Source organism: Pongo pygmaeus, chromosome 6, assembly GCF_028885625.2.
Source record: "Pongo pygmaeus isolate AG05252 chromosome 6, NHGRI_mPonPyg2-v2.0_pri, whole genome shotgun sequence".
Taxonomy (NCBI): Eukaryota; Metazoa; Chordata; class Mammalia; order Primates; family Hominidae; genus Pongo; species Pongo pygmaeus.
In genome coordinates this window covers 41,621,779-41,640,380 of record NC_072379.2, presented here as the reverse complement: position 1 = coordinate 41,640,380, position 18,602 = coordinate 41,621,779, and the positions used below count along the sequence as shown (strand labels likewise).

Sequence of the window (18,602 nt, the reverse complement as noted above, 5' to 3'; positions counted from 1 at the left end):
AAGCTGCTGGAGGCTGAGGCTGGGGTAGGCCTGGAGAAGGGGTGGTCAGCCCGGGGGCTGCAGGGGTCTCCTAAGGCCTCCCTGTGGGTCTTTCCAGGGCACAGGCCCTGCTCCCGGAGGCTGGGAGTTCTGGCCACAGGGCCTGTCCTTCAGTTACCAGGCTCCAGAGGTCGGTCCCAGCGCCTCAGACACCCACATCCAGCAGGGACAGGGACAGCTCGCGGCTGGGATAGCGTCAGCCCTGGGCCACGGCGGCTTGGCAGCACATCCCGTGATAGCTCTGTCTCCAGGCGTGCTCCCCAGCCCCGCCTGAAGATGAACCCCAAGCCCTCCCCAGTGGCCCGGTAGGAACAAGGCCAGGAGCCCTGTGGAGAGGAACAGGGGACCACTGCGTGGACGGGGCAGGCTGGGGCACAAAGGGCACTGCTTCCTCTGGATAGCGCTAACTCCGAGAGCTCGGGCTCCTATACCCAGCCGGGGCGCCTGGCCGCCTGCAGTTGGGGCCCCAGCGGCTGAGCCGGGCGCAGGTGGACCTGACCGAGGAAGCCGCCGGAGCCCCTGCGGGTGAGGCAGGAGCGGCAAGCAGGAGGGCTGACTCAGAAGGTTTATTTGCAGCGCGGGCGGGGCGGACAATCGGCGGCCTCGGGGTGCGGCGGGTGCGGGCGCTCAGCCGCTGGGCCAGAGCAGGGTGAAGGAGCCGCGAGAGCAGCGGAAATCGGGCTCTGGCTGCTCCGGCCTGGACTCCACGGAGATGAGGCGCCGGACCCCGCGATGGCTTAGTGGGATGCAGTCGGAGACGCGAACCTCCAGGGCGCGGCCCTCCCTGCGGCAGGAGGAGGGGTCAGGGCGGCCACGCGACCGGGGCTTCGTGCCCGCCACCGCCCAGCCCGCACTCACCCCTGGCAGTGTGCGGCCAGCACGCCCACCAGCTCCCCAACGCGGTTGTCCAGTGGCGGCCGCGAGCGGTGCAGGCACACCACGAGGTCGTCCTGGCCGCGGGCGTGCAGCACCACCAGCTGGTCTCCTCCGCTGGTCACGCTCAGCCCCGTCACCTGAGCGGAGCGCAAGGTCAGAGTGCAGCCGCCTCAACCTGCACCCCAGCCTAGCCGGACTTACCCCCTCCCCAGGAAGCCTCTCCCGAACCCCCAACCGCACCCGGGGAGCGCCGCCCTCGCCAGGGCCACCGGCCCCCCACCGCCCCCTCCTCCCTCTCCGGGCCCTGCTGACACGGGGAAGCTTGGGCGGAACGCTGCACAATAGGACTTTCTCCAGGACGGATGGTTCTAGATCCTTGCTGTCCAACAGGGCCGCCACTGCTCATCTGTGGATGCTAAGCCCTTGCATGTGCTACTGCCTGGAGGAGCCGTTTTTAGTTCTAGGTCACTTTCGCTACATTTAAACAACCACGCCGGCTCTGGGCTGTGGCATTAGACAGCGAGGCACTCACCGCGCTTTCTATTGGGACAGTCGTGGGACCCCTGAAACTGTGGGAGACCCAGAGGTAGCCTGGCCTTGATCCCTGCCCCCATCCTGTGGGAAAGAGAATTTATGGGAACAGCGGCTGCTAATGAAGGGAGCAAGTAGGCCACAGAGCTCGGCAGAAGGTTCCAGAGTGGCCGGGACGGTATCCCACAGGAGACCCTGAACATTGTGTCGGGGACTTAGGTCCCAGAATGCCCAGGTGGGAGAACCCCCAGTTGGGCACAAGTTGGAAGAGGGGACCATTTGGCTTGGCTAGAGTGTGAGAGTGGGGGTGGGGGGTGACTGGGCTGGTGGGGATCACAGGATGGGACCTTTCACTCTGTGGGCGTGGGAAGCCACTGCAGGATTTTCAGCACGGGTGCCACCATCGCTCAGTTTTAGGATGGTCTGGGCCATCTCAGGTAAACAGGGGGGAGAAGACTGAGGCAGGACTCTGAGCAGCCCAGCAGTGCCCCTCACAGATGCTGCACGCTACTCCCAACCCACATTGCTCACCGCCTCAAGGGGCACCGCCCGCATCACCCGGTACTGCCGGTCAGGGTCCAGCTTGTAGAGGTGCCGGTCTGTGAGCAGGAGAGCCCGGTTCCGGATCTTGTGGAAGCGGTTCACCTGTGGGAGAGGTGGCTGGACCCAGGCTGGTGCTGCCCTGTCACCCACCAGGGCCCCAGGCCTCGGCAGTCCCTACTGCCTCCCCTCCCCGCTGACGACAGTTTCGGGAGTGTCAGGAGCAGCTGGGCTTGGGCTGGGGTTGCCTCCATTTTCTCCCAAGTGCCCCCCCAAAACTCTGCACAAGCTTCTAACCTTGCAGATGTGGCTAGAAAAAGAGCACAGCCCTGAAGCCATCCTTGTCCCTTGTCTAACCTTGCGGACGTGGCTTGAAAAGAGCACAGCCCCGAAGCCATCTTTGTCCTGAAGTGCCTTTAGTCGCTGAGCAAACAGGCTTGATGCTGTGGGATTGTCAGTGGCCTGAGGACAGATGGAGGGGAGGGGGCACTGCTTGGGATTGGGTCATGGGACTACACTCAATTGATAGCAGCTGTCTGTGAATCAGCATAGCTATCCTTCATCTCGGGAAACTGAGTCACACAGACATGTGCGTGAGCTGAGCAGCCCTGGATTTCCTGAGGGCACAGAGCCCTCTTGTGTTGACTTCTAGGCTGCATCTGAGCCTGGCCCTCCTGTCATCCACACCTACCCCCGAAGGCCACTGCTCCTGAAGCCCAGGTTGAGACCTTGCAGAGCTCTGGTGGAGGCTGAGGTGCAGGGCCACCAGGACAGACAACCCCAGGCCTGGGAGAGGACATCTGAGGGGACCTGGTCACAGCATTAGCCGAGAGCCCTCTTTGGCAGCCCACTTCCCCCTGGCAGCCCTGGACTCGCCTGGCACTTACAGAGGACAGGTAGTCTCGGGCCCAGGCCCGTCGGCAGCCCCAGTCCTGACGAAGCCCTTGCAGGGCCCCCATGGCGGCCACCTTGGCCTTGATCTGGGGCATGTCTGAAGGGGGGATGTTCTTCACCAGCTGCCGGGCCCGCCACCTGGGAGAGGGCATGCAGTCAGACAGATGCTGGCCATGTGTTCACGTGCCCCCTGAGCCCCCTCTCCACAGAAGAAGCTGAGCCCTCAGCCTGGTACTGCCTGCCTTTCGTGTCCCAACCTCTGCCGGCCTCTCTGGCCTTGGCCCCTTGTGCCTAATGCTTGTTCCTGGAAGGTGACCCTGGGACCAGCAGTCGCCCAGCGTCCTCCCGTTCTGAGCCTGCTCTGTGCCCCTCCTTCTGGAGAACTCCTACTCAGCCCTCAAGACCCCACTCAGATGCAGAATCCCCTTACTTCCCAGCCCTGATGAGCCTCCCCCTGCAGGCTGCAGCCCTGGACCTTGAATGACCACCACAGTACCCAAGATGGTCAGGGCTCTGCACCAACTGTGGGACATAAGCAGTCAGCTAATGTGGCATAGCATCCATCTTCCCACCTATCAAGGGGGCTGGTGTGTCTCCCATCCACACACTGCAGGCCCGGGATGATGGGTTAAGGTGTTCAGTGGATGCCAGCTGAATGGAATGTGTGGTGGGCTGAGAGTAGTACCTGCAGAAGAGTGCGTGGCAGGTGTCCTGGAAGGGCTGCAGCACAGCAGGGGGCAGCGGCCACACAAGGTCACGACCGTAGAGTGGTGGCTGCCTTGCAGCCTGGAATCGCCGCTGCACCTCAGCCAGGTGAGCCCGCACCTTGTGTCTCCGGAACCAGCGCATGATGGTGTAGATAGCCCTCAGCCTCCGGCAGCGCCACCTCGCCAAGGTGCCCCGCCATGCCTGGGTGGGCCAGGCGGGATGGGATACGCAGTCAAATTCAATCAGGCCCTAACCCTTAGCCCCAAACCTGGCCCTAAGCATTTATTGAGCACTCCCTGGCCTGTCTCCATCAAGCAGAGACTCCTGTGAAACTTACAAGTGTGTTTGTGGCCCCTGGGACACAAGCTTTCCCCACCTCCATAGTGGATGTCTTCCTGCCCCACCCACCTCACCTTCTGCAATAGCAGCACAATGATGGGGATGAGGCGGGCTCGGCTCTGCTCCAGTGTGACCAGTGTCCGGGGTGAGCGGATGAACAGCTTGCTGTGGCCAAAGGCCACATCCCCCTGCAGCCCGTGCTGCTCCAGGAGAGCGCTCACAGCTGCCTTGTCGGAGCCCAGCAGGTGGTTGGGCCATGTGTATTCACAGGTCATCTTGTACCTGTCACCACAGGACAGGGCAGTGTGGCCCAGGCCTCAGGGAGAGATGATGGAGCCCACCCTGCCCACCTCACACCTGGGGAGATGGCAGGGATACAGAATGTGTTCCTGGAGCACTTATGACACCTATGCACATGTGTCTTCCCATACACATGTCCTCACATACATGTCCTCACACAGACCTCATACCCATGTTCCCACCTGTATGTCCCCACATGCATGTGCTCACACACATGTCCTCCCAGATATCTTGGTGTCTTGAGGCCAGCAGCGTGCTGGTTCCTGCTTGTACCGATGTTTGTGACATGCTGTTTGGGGACCCTCTGCTCCTACCCCTTGGACTCCACACAGGGACTACGGCCCATGGAGTGATGGGTGTCAGGTGCCAGTACCTGAGCAGGAATCGAGAGTAGGGCTGGCGGGAAGCGAAGCCAGCCCTGCGGACCCTCACGTTCTCCAGCAGCCCCAGGTATGCGACCTGATGGCGACAGTGGTTCTCGTCCAGCTTCCCAGCTACCTTGTCCTCATTGGGCTTAATGCAGCGGACGTAGAAGGGCTCCTGCGGGGACAGAGGGGACTTGGAGAGGGTCTGCGCCAGCAGCACTGTGCACCCTGCCCCACACCAGGGGCTTCCCAACCCCTCAAGGTCCCAGGCCAGGAGGAGAGTCGGGAACAAAGAAGGGAAATCAGCAGAACAAGGGCCCTGGAAGCCCTAAGTGCTGGGCAGAGGCCAGCAAGGCCAGGTTCAGAGCCAGGTTCCAGCCCCTGGTCAGAGGGGCGGGGGACTGGGCGTGGCAGGGGCAGGAGCAGGCCTCACCCCATCTGCCTTCCTTCTCTCCTTCCAAAAGGGTCTGACATCTCTGGATGTTCTGTTGTTAAGCTCACCCTAATGTGTCCTCTCCCCCACCCTTCACCTGTTCCACCTCTGACTTTTGACCCAAAGCTCCCCGAGAAAGCTTGTGCCAGTTTCCTGTCTCTCTGGCCCCACCTGCCAGAAGAATCCTGGGTTTTTGCCAAGAGCTGGGCTGGGCCAAGCCAGCCTCTCAGCAGGTTCTCCCCAAACCCCTCCCTGTTCAAGAGACAATGGGGCGAGGAGAAGCCTGGGTTCCCCATGATTGATCAAGCCTCAGCCCAGCCCCTGAGGCCCCACATCTCACCTGTGCAGTGGGTAGGGTCCACTGCTGGAGCAGATGTGGCTCATGCAGACAGGACAAGAACCCTCTCCCCACCACTATGATGTACAGAGGTGGTTGGGACCCTACTTGGCACCGAGGGCACAGAGAGAAGGATCCAGAACAGCCAGAGTGGGAGAGGGGTGGAACATACCTTGGAGGCAAGGTTCTCCACCAGGGCCACCATGGAGTTCTTGAAGAGTGTGCCAGCCGTCAGGGGGCGCTTGGTCACCTCTGTGATGTCCTGCTGCCCATCCGGCCACATGGCCCGCAGAGTGGGGTCCGTGCTGCAGACACAGGCCGAATTCCCAGCCATCCTCAGGGAGAGCAGCCCCGCCCACCCCCGTCCTGACGCTAGTCAATGCCTGACCCCAGAGTCTCTGGGGCCCCAGGGCCCTGGCCCTCCCTATGGTGCCCAGCAAGCCGTGCTCACCTGTTGTACAGCAGACGCTTGAAGTCCTGGAAGAGGAAATCTCTGTTCTTGTCGATGAAGCCTTCCACAGAGTACCTGACAGAAGCCAGGGCTGGTGAGCGAGCAGGGGCGGGGGCTGCCAGGCCAGAGTGCTAATGACCCCAGCAGCCCCCACTCTCTTCCCATCTGCCTCTGTTCCCATAGGTCAGTCTCTCTTCCTCCCTCTGCCTTGGCTCCTCTCCTTCCCCCTCACACCTGCTTTCTCTTTCATCATCTAAGACTCCCTCCCTCAGGAGACATTTCTCTCCTGGAAGATGAATCGAGTGGTTAAGCCCCCAGCTCTGAAGCCAAATGTCCTAGCAACGAGTCCTGCATCTACCACATGCATGCTGTGTTACCTTGCCTAAGCCACTCAACCTCTCTGTGCTTCAGTGTACATCAGTTGCTCAGAACAGTGCCTACTGAATTTTGATAAACATCAGCGACTACAGCTATGACTAGGAACTCCTGAGTCCTGGGCCTATTTTGATCTGTGGGCACTGAGAGCCTCAGAATCACTGTCTAGTTCTTGGACTGCTAGAAAGGTCAGTACCAAATCTTGGCTCCAACTGCAGCACCTGTGAAGGCTCAGGGAATGGATTTTTTTTTTTTTTTTTTTTTTTTTTTGAGAAATAGTCTCACTCTGTTGCTCAGGCTGGAGTGCAGTGGTGTGATCTCAGTTCACCACAACCTCCGTCTTCCAGGTTCAAGCAATTCTTGTGCCTCAGCCTCCCAAGCAACTGGGATTACAGGCACGCGCCATCATGCCCAGATAATTTTTATATTTTTAGTACAGATGAGGTTTTGCCACGTTGGCCAGGCTGGTCTCGAACTCTTGGCCTCAGGTGATCCACCCACTTCGGCCTCCCAAAGTGCTGGGGTTACAGGCATGAGCGACCTCATGGGTGTAGATTTTGCGAGCAGATAAAGGTAAATGATATTGGGCTGCTTTGTCATCATCATCTATTTCTATTTCCTCTCCTTGAGAAATTCTCATGAAACACTTTACCTCCATGTGAGTCACCTTAAATCATTTTGGGATGCGGCAAGCAACACATAAATTAATAGCCATCATGACAACCTCTGAAGGACACCTGGGCTTTGGCACTGGGAACGTGGTCCAAGTATGGTAGCGAGGCCTCACCTGGGAGCTTGTTAGAAATGCAGAATCTTGGCCCCCTCTGCACCTTCCACTCCCTCCCCACCCCCACGTCACCAGCCTGAAGCCCCTCACCCCACAGATGCTGGTATAGGGTTGGGCCCAGACATGAGATGTGGGTATTTTTTAAAGGCTCCCAGAAGAATGCAGCCATGGTTAACCACTATCCTCAAACCCTGTTTCCTGCTCTTCACTTGTGAATCTGCTGTCCGGCATGTTTTCAGTGTCTTGAAGGGGTGGTGGTGGCAGAAGGGGCCATAACACCTGTCTCCCAGCCACTCTCCTGAAGTGCTCCTGCCCCATGACACATGCCATGCTGCCTGTGGGAAGGCCAGGGATGTGGGTGGGAGGGGGCCCTTACGTAACGTCCCCTGCATAGTGCTTGATCCGGAAGTCTCGGCCAAACTCCATGGTCTTGTCTGTGGGGCAGAGCTATGGGGACAGGCTGAGGTCAAGGCACAAAAGATATGTGGGGGGTCTGTATGAAGGGATAGCCCTGCCTCCCCACCTCCAGGGCAGAGAAGGTTGCCACAGTGACGACAATGGCACCAAAGCTGGGTCCCCAACCAGGCCCCACGAGGCATGGGCAGCGTGGTGCCTGTGGGGCAGGTCCCACCAGCCCACTGTGGCAGCACTGGGACAGCCGGGGGCACCTGGCGGCTGGTGTAGTGTAGGTGGTGGCGGTGGTGCGTGTCCAGGGTCTGCAGGAAGATTCGGTCAGTGATGGTCCCGGCAGAGCTGCAGGCCTCGTCCAGCACGGCCAGGATGCCACGGTGGGGCCGCTCCACCAGATCCACAATGGTGGCGTTGTTGAAGTACTCAACCTGGGGCGAAGGCAGCCAGCAAGGAAACTCCCAAGGCCTTTCAGGCCACCTCCCCTCCTCCGCCCCACACTCAGCCACCTGTCAGGCTAGCCCGGGCCCCTCCCCATGGGCTGAGGCCCCTCCACACCCCACCGCCTGGCCTCCCTCCAGGCCACAGAGCTCACACTCTGCCAGGTGATGCCCTCGCGCTCATACTCCTCCTGCTCCTGCTTCAGGATGAGCCGGATGAATAGCTGCTGCAGCTTCTCGTTGCAGTAGTTGATGCAGAACTGCTCGAAACTAGGGGTGGGGTGGGCCTTTCAGAGGGGAGGTCGCTGCTTGTGGAGTGCATGGTAATGGATGGCTGCTCCCCTGAACATCTCTGCTAATGTTCATCGAGGGTTCTGGTGCCAGCACCCTGTGTGGCTTCCCTGTGGCTTACGCATCCCTGCCCTGGACTCCTCCTTTACCCCACACACACCTCCTGCATGCGTGTTCTGGAGTGGACTTGGGAGTCATGACCAGAAATTACTCAAGCCCCGTAATTCTGCCTTCCATCAGGACATCAATGGCCAGAGGATGCAGGTGAGGCAGGCTTGGGAGGCATGAGCCTTGGTCCCAGGGACCAGCCGGAAGAAACTCAGACATTCCTGCTGCCCAGCCCCAGCCGAGCTTTCCAGGACTAAGTGGGCAAAGCCACTGGGCATCAGAGGTGGCGATGTGGCTGGCCAGCCACCCACCTGTTGACGGGAAACACCTCGAAGCCATAGATGTCCAGCACGCCAATGACTGTGTCCTTGCCATCACGCCGAGGATCCCGGCCCCGGGGTTCCATGACACTGTTGATCCTGTTCACCACCCACTCAAACAGCCGCTGGTACACTGCCTGAGGGACAGGAACACCCTGCTTCCTGCTGCCTCTGTCCTGGCCTCCCCCATGAAGGCCTCCTGGGCTTCCCTCCCTGTGCCTGCCCCCAAAATACCTTGGCACAGGCATCCCGGGCATAGCTGGCCTCAGCTGCAGTGTGGCCCTTCTCTATGAGTTCCCTGCCTCCCGAGGCAACTGTGCGAGCCAACAGGGAGCGGAGCACAAGGTCCCGGGGTGTGGCCGTCAGCTCAGCCACATGGTCCACCAGCGCCTCCTCGGCCACTGCCAGGCCCTCCTTCTGCAGCCCATCCTCCTCCGTCTCCACAAACTCAATGTTTCCCTGGTGATGGGAAAACCATGAACAGCCCAGGCTCCATGTCCCAAAGGAGCCTGGACAACTTTGGACAGGAAGGAGGAAGGAAAGCAGGGGACATGGATGCGGTAGAGTACAGCTCCTTCTCAGACCAGCGTGGTCAGCTGCTCACCATGGGCACAGACACAGCCAGAGATTGGGGGAAGGGGGCATGGGCACACCAGAGTCTCTGCCAAGGCCTCGAGTCCAAATGATATGTGAATTACCCCATCGCATCCTCCCAGGAGCCAGAGGAGCCCTACACTACTTACTCCTCATGCCGCTTAGAGAGAACTGAGACCAAGAGGCACTGAGTAAATGCACCCAAAGCCACACAGCTCATGACTGCGCTAAGAGGCAGTCTGCATGATGCTCAGCTTTTACTGTGCCTGGCTGCCCTGGCCCTAAGAATGGGGTCTGGACCATGAACCAACAGAGCTCATCACTCAAGCAGCTCAGCTTCTGCAGGAGAGGCAGTCAGCCTAGCACATTGCTGGGGAATCTCCAGCCAGTCTCCTCCTCATCCCTGGGTGCTTCCCAGCCGGGAAACCCCTGTGGGGAGGTAGCCCTCCCAGGCTTCTGAGCCAGGCTTACCAGGTGCAATATGGCAGCCAGGATGCGATGCACAGACTCCACCTCTTCAGGACTGAAGCCGATGACCCTCATGGCCTCGGTCACTGCCTGGTGGCTCTGCTCATCACTGTCCAAGGCCTAGGGTAGAAGGGATTCATCACTCCAAAGCCACACTGGGCCCAGGACACCTGTCCCCCTTGAGGCTTGATTCCTCCATCCTAGGCACCTGCTCACCCCTGTCCCCTGTCCCCTTCCTGAACCCTGATTACTCCAGCCTAAGCACCTGCTCACCCCTGCACTCTGTCCCCTCCATCAGCCATCTTCCCTCCACCCCGACCACCCTCCCCACTCACCCAAACAGTTCACTTCACCCTGGCCTGTGCTGAGTGCTGCCCATTCCCTCTCACCACACTCAGGCCCTGACACTGAGCCCAATTTGAGCCCTTGGTGCCCCTCACACTCACACTGTGCACAGTCACGTTGAGTCCTGCTCCCTGGCGTGTGAAATTGTATACAGCAGGGTTTCTCTCCAAGTGCAGTTCATGCAGCTGCTTGTCCTCACTGCCTCTCAGCAACTAGAGGACACAGGCATTCTTTAGACAAATAAGCTCCCAGGATGTCCCCCTGTACACACACAGAGGCAGGAGAACAAACCGACTTGCACTTCCTTCCAGTATTGAACGAACAAACATGGGGGAAGGTCAGACAGTGTGAACAGTTTCTGTGTGCCAGCGAGCTCCCCGTTCAGCTATTCAGTGGGTCAGGGAGCTCCACATCAGTGGGAGCTATGACTCCACCATGAAGACACTGTTCTTGTGCCAGACCTCATCTTGGTAAGGAGCTCAGTCCCTGTGGAGACATTGCCCTCAACCCAGGGGGATCCCACCTCAGTGGGTAGCTCAGAGTATGTGGAGACACTACCCGGGTCCCAAAACCTCCCACTGAGTGAGGAGGTAAGAGTTTGTGGAGAAACCGCAGAATCCTAAGGAGCTCCACTTCAGTGGGAGCTCAGAGTTACTGGAGACCCTGCCCCTGTCCCAGGAAGCTCCCACCTCAGTAGGAAGCACAGGTTCCGTGGAGACATTGCTCTCCACCCAGGGAGAGCCCATGTCCTAGGGAGCTCAGCCTCTGTGGAGACACGACCGGTGATGCATGAACTCCCACCTCAGCAGGGAGCTCAGAGTTCATGGAGACACTGCCTGTGTCCCAAAAGTTCCCACTTCACTGGAGGCGGTAAGAGTCTGTGGAGATCCTGCTGTTATTCCAGAGAGCTCCACTTCAGTGGGAGCTCAGAGTCTGTGGAAACCCTGCCCTGTGTCCCAAGGGGCTCCCACTAGTGGGAAGTTCAGATTCCACAGAGACAATGGTCGTGTCACAGAGAGCTTCCACCTCAGAGGGGAATGGAGAGTTTGTGGAGACATCGTCCATGTCCGAGGGAGCTCCTAGCTCCGTGAGGAGCTCAGAGACCATAGAGACACTGCCAGTGTCCCAGACAGCCCTACTTCATGGAAGCTCAGAGTCTGCGTGGACACTCCTTGTGTTCCAGAGGGCTCCCACCTCAGGGAAGCTCAGAGTTCTTGGACACTGATTCCCAGGGAGCTCCACTTCAGCGGGAGCTCAGAATCCGTGGAGACACTGCCACTGTCCCAGTGAGCTCCACTTTGGTGGGAGTTCAAAGTCCAAGGAGATAGTGCCCCTGTCCCGGGGGCTCTTACCTCAGAGCAGAGCCCAAAGTTGATAGAGACACTGCCTGTGTCCAAGACACAGCTCACCTGAGTGGACAGCCCAGAGTCTGTGGAGACACTGCTTCACATGTCCCACTGAGCTCCCACCTCGGTGGGTAGCTCAGAGTCCTTGAAGACACTGTCCATGCTCCGAAGAGCTCCATTTCATGGGAGTTCAGAGTCTGAAAAAAACTCTCTGTGTCCCAGGGAGCTCCCACCTCAGTGGAGAGTTTATAGTTCATGGAGACCCTGCCCAAATCCTATGGAGCTCCCATCTCATGGGGAGCTCAGAGTCTGTGGAGACCCTGGCAACGTCCCAGGGAGCAATCACCTCAGCCAGGAGCTCAGTCATTAGAGAAACTGCCCATGTGCCACCGAACTCCCCCTTCAGTGGGGGAACTCTGAGTCCATGGAGACCCTGCCCATGTCCCAAAATCTCCCATTTCAGTGGGGAGGTAAGAGTCTGTGGAGATCCTGCCGGAGTCCCAGGGAGCTTCATTTCAGTGAGAGCTCAGGGTCTGTGGAGACACCCTCTGTGTTCCCAGGGGCTCCCACCAGGGGGAGGCTCAGAGTCTCTGGACACTGCCAGTGTCTCAGGGAGCTTTTACCTCAAATAAAGCTCAGAGTCCACACAGACACTACTGGTTTCCCAGTGAGCTCCCACCTCAGTGCAGACTCACTGGAAAGACAGCCCAGGGGGCTCCCACCTCAGTGGAGCTCAGAGTCCTTACAGACACTGCTGTGTCCCAGAGAGTGTGACTTCAGTGGGAAGTCAGAGTCGTGAAGACATTGCCGTGTCCCAGGGAGCACCACACCATGGAAGCTCAGAGTCCTTAAAGGCACTCCTTGCATCCCAGGAGGCTCCCACCTCAGCGGGCGGTTCATAGACCCTGGAGACCCTGCCTGCTACCGAGGGAGCTCCTGTCTCATGGGGAGCACAGAGTCTGTGAGACACTGTGCTTGTCTCAGGGAGCTCCCACCTCAGTAAGGAGCTCAGAATCCATGGAAACACCGCCTATGTACCAGGGAGAAACTGCTGTGTTCCAGGGAGCTCCCACTGCACTGGGGAGTTGAGAGTTGGTGGGGACCATGTCTGTGCTGCAGGAAACTCCTAACTCAGTGGGGAGCTCCAAGTCCCTAGAGACACCGCTCCAGTCCCAGGGTGCTCCCAGTTCAGTGGGGGAGTTTGGAGTCTGTGGAAACACTGCCTGTGTCCCAGAGGACACAGTGGGCAGCCCACAGTTTGCAAACACACCGCTGGTGTGCCAGGGAGCTCCACTTCAGTGTCAAGCTGAGACTGCAGAGACACTGTTTGTTTCCAGGGAGCTCCCACCTCAGTGGGGTGTCAAAGCTTGTGGAGACAGTCCCTGGGCGCGCCTATCTCACAGAGGTGCTCAGAGTCAATGCCCGTGTCCCCAGGAGCACCACTTCAGTGTTGAGCTCTGATATCACTAGAGACACTGCCTGTAATCCCAGGGGACACCCACCTCGTGGGGAGCTTATTGTTCACAGAGACACTTTATGGGTCCCAGAGAGCCCTCATCTGGAAGTGTCTCAGATAAAGGGGACATCCTGCTTTTGTTCCCTCCAAGCTCACACCCTCTTGTGTGTGGGGTGTGGGGTACTGATTGGGGTGAGTGTGGTGGGGAGTGAGGACGATGGGCTAGGTGGGGTTGAGTGGGCAGAGAGGGGGACTTGGGGTAGTGATGGAAGGGTCACAAGTTGGCCCAGCTTGCTGCCCTCCCTTTCCCCACCCCATTTTTCCACCTCCCCTTGCCCTCAGGGCTTACTTGGTAGAAGGCGTGGAAGTTTCTTTCACCTACGTGCTGCTTGAGGACCCGAGACTGAGGAGAGAGGGGCAGATGGACTCAGGCCTGGGAAGGAGTCTGACCCTGGAGACCCCATCTGAGCATTCCCAGGTGCAAGGCAGGCTGGGGGTCAGAAAGTCCTGACTGTGAGGACACTGAGGCCCAGAGAAGGGCCACAGGGAGAGAAGGCCCAGCCCTCCTAAGCTGCACCGTCGGGATGGGTACCTTCCCAGGCCTGGGATGGGTCTCAGCCAGGGCTCCCCATGAAGGTCTCCTCAGCCCATCTGCCCACCTTCTCCAGTAGGTAGCTGTGGATGTGTCCTCCAATCGGGTCCCCCTTGAAGTCGAAGTTGATGTCCATGTACTTGCCAAAGCGGCTGGAGTTGTGATTACGGTTGGTGCGGGCATTGCCGAAGGCCTCCAGCACACAGGTGGACTTGAGCAGCACGTCCTTGACCCTGTCAGGGCAGAGGGGCTGGGGCTCAAGGCAAAGACTTCCCATCTGGGGAATGCTGTCCCTGCCCCTGAGTCTTCCCAACAGAAATCACAGCATCTCAGCTTGGGTTCCTCTGAACTTGCTGAGAGGGAACCAATGGCCTGGCCTCGCTCAGTGTTGCCTCTGAGGTTGTGTGACGGTCACTTCACCTCTGAGAGGCTGGGAAATGCACTTGCCAGGCTGGCTGTGCTCAGCACAGTCTGTGTAGCATTGAGGTCCTTGTTTCTCACAGCCACCTCTTCCCCTCCCAGGCCTCAGTTGCAGCCTGGGGAGGAGGGGCTGTTCTGACCACTGGGCCTTAGACCTCCAGCTGCAGGGGTGGGCAGTGGTGCTGGCCATATGTGCTCAGGAACTGACATTGCTTGTCCCCCCTGAATCCCATCTCACTGCCTCTTGACAGCAAGAGACAGGCACTGACAGAGGAAGCTGCTTCCATAAGGGACAGGTTTCCTGGTTTCAAGGCTCCTGGCCATCACCCACACAGCCACCTGGCATGCTTGGCCATCTTGGCCAGGGCCTGCCAGCTTCTCCAGGTTTCCACGGAATCTGCCTGCTGTCCTGTCCATGAGCCATTTCAAGCATCTCTGGGCCCTGCTGCACTTCTCCTCATCCTACCTGTGGCTGCTGCCTCCTCCCAGCTGGTAGGCCCAGTCCCTTGGCTAGGTCTCACCCACCCAAGGAGAGGTCCTTGGCATGGGTCACCCTGTCTCACCTCCGGGTGTGTTAGCATTATCTGGAAACTTCCCAAGTTCCCACTGAACTTGACCTGAGCTAGACTCCAGTTGCCGTCTCTCGCTCCCCAGAGCCAGCCCTTCCTGCCACACTGAGGTCCCTGGCCTGCCATGCTGAGGCCCAGGGCTGCCCATTGCCGCTCACCTCTCCACCTCAGCCCTCTGGCTTGGATTGGTGACAGCAGCGATGTACTGCATGATGTGCTTACTGGCTTCTGTCTTCCCTGCCCCACTCTCTCCTGCCGGAAAGACCAGAGTTGACAGAATCAGCCAGGTTCGCTCTCTTAGCCCAGCTCCCTGTGCCCACCCACACCCCCGAGACTGGCAAGATGGGGTCCTAGGGCCCCCATCAGGACACAGGGCACAGGAGATGCTCTAATGGCCCTCCAAATGTTCACAAATGAAGATGCCGAGGGTGGGGGCCCGGTTGCAGGGACAGGTACCTGAGATGACGATGCAGGTGTCCCTGGACCGGTGCTTCATTGCCTTGTAGGCGGCGTTGGCCACAGCATAGAGATGGGGTGGCCGCTCATAGAGCTCACGGCCCTGGTACCTGGCGATGGCCTCAGGCCCATACAGGGGCAGCTCCTGGTAGGGGTTCACGGACACCAGCACTTCACCGATGTAGGTGTAGATGCGGCCCTTCTCGAACCTGGACACAGCAGGGGCAGGCCTCAGCACTCACAGGCTTACAGGCACCCACAGGCCTCTCGCCAGAGCCCATATCAGGGCCTGGCCCCAGTAGGCCAGCGCTCCCACCCTGAGGGGCTGAGAGTGGAGAAGGAAGAAGGGGGCAGGTGTTGACCTTGCGTCTCCCTGGTGCCATCCTGGGTGAGCTGAGCCACTCAGAGACTGTCCCCATTGCGGCATAGAATTTGGGGTCCACAGTGGTCTCCCCAGTGGTCCCAAGGTCACTGGAAACATGACCACCGGTTTTGCAAAGGAAACAGACTTGCCCAAGACTGCACTGGGTGCTGTGAGTCAGGGCTGGCTCCTGGGGTTAACCCCACAGGGCAGATGGGGAGATGGGGTTGAGAAGAAGTGACTGGGCTGGGAGGGGAAGGAGGGGCCTCCTCGGCTGTTTCCTGTCTCAAGGCCTGGGCGGGAACCCAGAGACAAAAGGGGACCCCACCCAGCCCCACCCAGATGACAGGGAGGGGGTTGATGTCGTTGTCTTTGCACCCCCCACCCCCCAGCCTGTGGCCAGTGGCTGCTGCCTCTCCCCTGGCACAGCCTCAGACTTCTCGACCCTTTTCCTTCACAAATTGGTCACCAGTGGGGGTGGATGTCTGCCCTTCTCTTGACCTTTCTGCCCCTGGGGGGAGGACTGGCAGGCCTGCCCCTCAGACCCATCTCCCCTTGGTGTGTTGTACCCACCCTTCCCCGGACGGCCCTGTCTCCCGGCAGCCTGTCCTGGGTGGGCCTGTCCTGAGATTCCTCTTTCTCCACCACCTCTGACATGGGTTTTCTTGGGCCTAGCTCCCGTCCTCCTACAAGCTGGGGATGAGGGCGCAAGTCACCCACGTCTCCGGGGCTCAGTGTTCTCCTAATCAAAACGGAGAGGACAATGTTTCATAAGCTCATTTTATAAGAATGAGGTAGAACAATGTGCACAAAGTGCTTAGCTCATGTGCTGGCTAGCCCTCCTCTCTTTGGGCCAGGCTTGTGGTCTCTTGACTTCTGTGCTTAGTGGGCATCCTGGTCCCCAAGCTCTCCCCAGGGAGCTTCCGGAGCACACAGCAGGTGGCCTTCTGCCCCTCCCTGGGAGTCCTGGCAGGAAGCCCAGCTGCCTGCATGGCCACGCTACTGTGCCATGCCCCTAGCTCCTGGGCTTCTCCCGGCCCTCCACCCACCCTCCTTGATGGTAAATTGGGCTCCAATATCACTTCTACCAACTGTGTCCTGTGATACTCCATGTACACCAGGAGAATGTCACCTCAACTTGGTGGGAATGTTTGGACCCTAGGGTGGAGGCTGACTGCTTCATCTCAGTGTCCCCAGGGCTCAGGCCAGGCCCCATGGATGAGATGCATCGAGGGAGCATCAACAACTGGCTGGGAAGTGGCTGGAAGGAGGTGCCCCTGGTCCCTCCTGCAAAGATAGTGCCTGGTACCTATCTGTCCAAGAAGTGTCATGCCCTGGCCCCATCGGGCAGGAAAGAAGGGGCAGAAGATGCCTGGACTGTGTGGGAGGCAGGGGTGGGTTGAGGCGGTGGGCAGCTCCAGTACTGACTTGCCAGCCCTGACAGGGACAGTTGCTTCCTTGTCTGTTCCTGTCCCCTGGGGCCGTGCTTTGAGGCGCTCATTTCAGCCCCATCTGGTCTGGGTGGGTGTGTGTCACTGCCCCCTCCCTTGGACAGCAGCGTGCCTTCCTCTTTCCCTCAGGTCTCTGTGAGGACGCAAGGTGGGAGACCCTGGAGGAGGGGAGCCACTGCCTCCTGCCCTGGGCCTACCTGAGCTGCAGGTTCCTCATAAAGTCCTCCATGGTCACTTGGTCCAAAAGCACAAAGTCAGGTTTGCCATACTCAGGGCCTTCCTCGTCCTCCATCCTGCCGGCTGGAAACACCTTGCCTCACCTTCCTGTGCCTGCTGGAAGAACAGTGAAGGAGAGGGGGAGGGAAGGCTGGGGGAGGCCCCACCACCCCCGCCCTGCCCCACCAGCCTCCTCCAGTGCTGGTGTAAAGTAGGAAGTGGGTTCTAGTCCTGGGAGGGGCTGCCCTCCGCACTTGCCACTCCTTCCCCCTCGAGGTGCTCTAAACCCTGCTTCCTGTCCCTGCGCCCCACAAGGAGGCTGTGCCTAACGGTCTGACCCGTTTGCAAGCCAGGGCTGAGGGGCCGGATGCTGGGTCCTCCCCGCTCTGGAGGGTTCTTTGCTGGCCTCCTTCGGAAGCTCCCCTCCACCCACAAGCAGGAGACAAGACTTCGTGGGTTGGTTTCCAACCCTGGCAGCACATTAGAGTCACTTGTGGGACTTTAAAGAAAGACTTTTTGACGTGATCTTGGTTACCTGGCTGTGCGTGTCTCTCAAGTCAGAACTGAACACTGGATGCAATTTACTGTATGTACATTGTACATTCATACAAAAATGAAAAAGGATCCTAATGCCCAGGCCTTTGGGGTGGGGGCAACAGCCTTCTTTGAAGTGTGAAGGCCACAATGGGGTGTAGACGAGCAAAGCTTCTTGTGTGACCTGCCAAGGGCCAGTGGTCCTAGCACTGCAGTTCCCCACCCCATCCACGGGGGAGGGACAGAGGACCCCAGAGCATCCTCTGCATGGGGCTGGCCTTCAGTGGGACCCCTGTGCCCCTAACTGTCCTCTGCTTTGTACTTGCGTCCAGCCAATCCCCCATAAACTGCAGTGAGGACCAGGCACATGCCTGGAGCCCTGGGGCCTCATCTCAGAACTGCTGTCCCTGCGCTTTGAAGATGAGGCAGCGCATTTGGGCAGTGGCTGCATTTAGGGAGTGGCCAAAATCTCCAAACACTTCATTCCTGACCCTTGGTGCTCCTGGAAGAAGTGGGAGGGGTGCAGTTCTCTTAGCTTCCAGACAGACTGGAAAAAGTTCTTTTTCATCCCAGGACAGACTGGGGCAGGTCACACCCATCCTGTAGGAACACTGGGGCAATTCTCTCATCAAAGGTCAAATGGATGCAGTTCTCTCTCATCCTACAAATAGACTGGGGACATTTCTCTTTCACCCCTTCCCTCATACAGGGAGGTCAGAGGGCAGACTCCAGAATTGCCAAACTTCAGTCATTCATGTGCTGCCTTTGAGATTTGTTGTACTCATAAGCACTAGTTTAACTATTGTCTTTCAGTCATCCCATTTTTTAAACTTTGAAGTAACGGATAGGCAAGTTAAGGTTATTTTTTTTTCTCTCAAATACCTTAAAGCAAATGCATTCCTGATAAAACTGAAAGTACTTATCCAAGTACCTAATAAAACTGAGTCATGCGCCATCTGCGACAAGGGGCCGCTGGCCTGAAAAATCCCCAAATTTGTAAGTGGGCAGCCTCTGGCTCCACCCTGGGCCAGACCTGGGGCTCCTCTTGGGCAAATTCAAGATCAGTCCTTCGGAACTCTGATAAGTGTGGCCTCCTCCCCACCCCCGGGCTCTTGGGCTGGTGCTTTTGAAGGGTTTCCCAAACCTACACTCAAGTCTGGGAATTCTCACCCAGACTCTTGCCAGCTCATCTGCCTTTTCAGTTTCACTTCCCCAGCCCCCAGGGAGTCAAGCCAACCAGTGGAACCAAGAT

At 58.6% G+C, this 18,602-nt stretch overlaps 1 protein-coding gene across 5 annotated transcripts; it reads right to left on the bottom strand.

Moving 5' to 3' along the window:
* Positions 1-571: 571 nt before the first annotated feature.
* On the bottom strand, positions 572-17,044 carry MYO1G (myosin IG). Of its 5 annotated transcripts, none has more exons than XM_054496451.2 (22): positions 16,798-17,044; positions 14,789-14,997; positions 14,491-14,584; positions 13,411-13,576; positions 13,101-13,154; positions 10,051-10,161; positions 9,608-9,724; positions 8,777-9,001; positions 8,534-8,679; positions 7,979-8,093; positions 7,644-7,814; positions 7,352-7,422; positions 5,814-5,888; positions 5,535-5,667; positions 4,601-4,767; positions 4,002-4,209; positions 3,566-3,789; positions 2,874-3,018; positions 2,284-2,448; positions 1,978-2,091; positions 898-1,052; positions 572-823 (listed from the first exon to the last, which is right to left on the bottom strand). In XM_054496451.2, the coding sequence occupies exons 1-22, from the start codon at positions 16,890-16,892 to the stop codon at positions 667-669; spliced, it is 3,117 nt and encodes a 1,038-aa protein (XP_054352426.1). In that variant the 5' UTR covers positions 16,893-17,044; the 3' UTR covers positions 572-666. The 5 variants fall into 5 exon arrangements, with proteins under 5 accessions (XP_054352426.1, XP_054352428.1, XP_054352425.1 ...); XM_054496453.2 differs by having other exon boundaries at positions 2,344-2,448; positions 16,798-17,043; XM_054496450.1 differs by lacking the exon at positions 16,798-17,044 and adding an exon at positions 15,151-15,463.
* Positions 17,045-18,602: the final 1,558 nt, after the last annotated feature.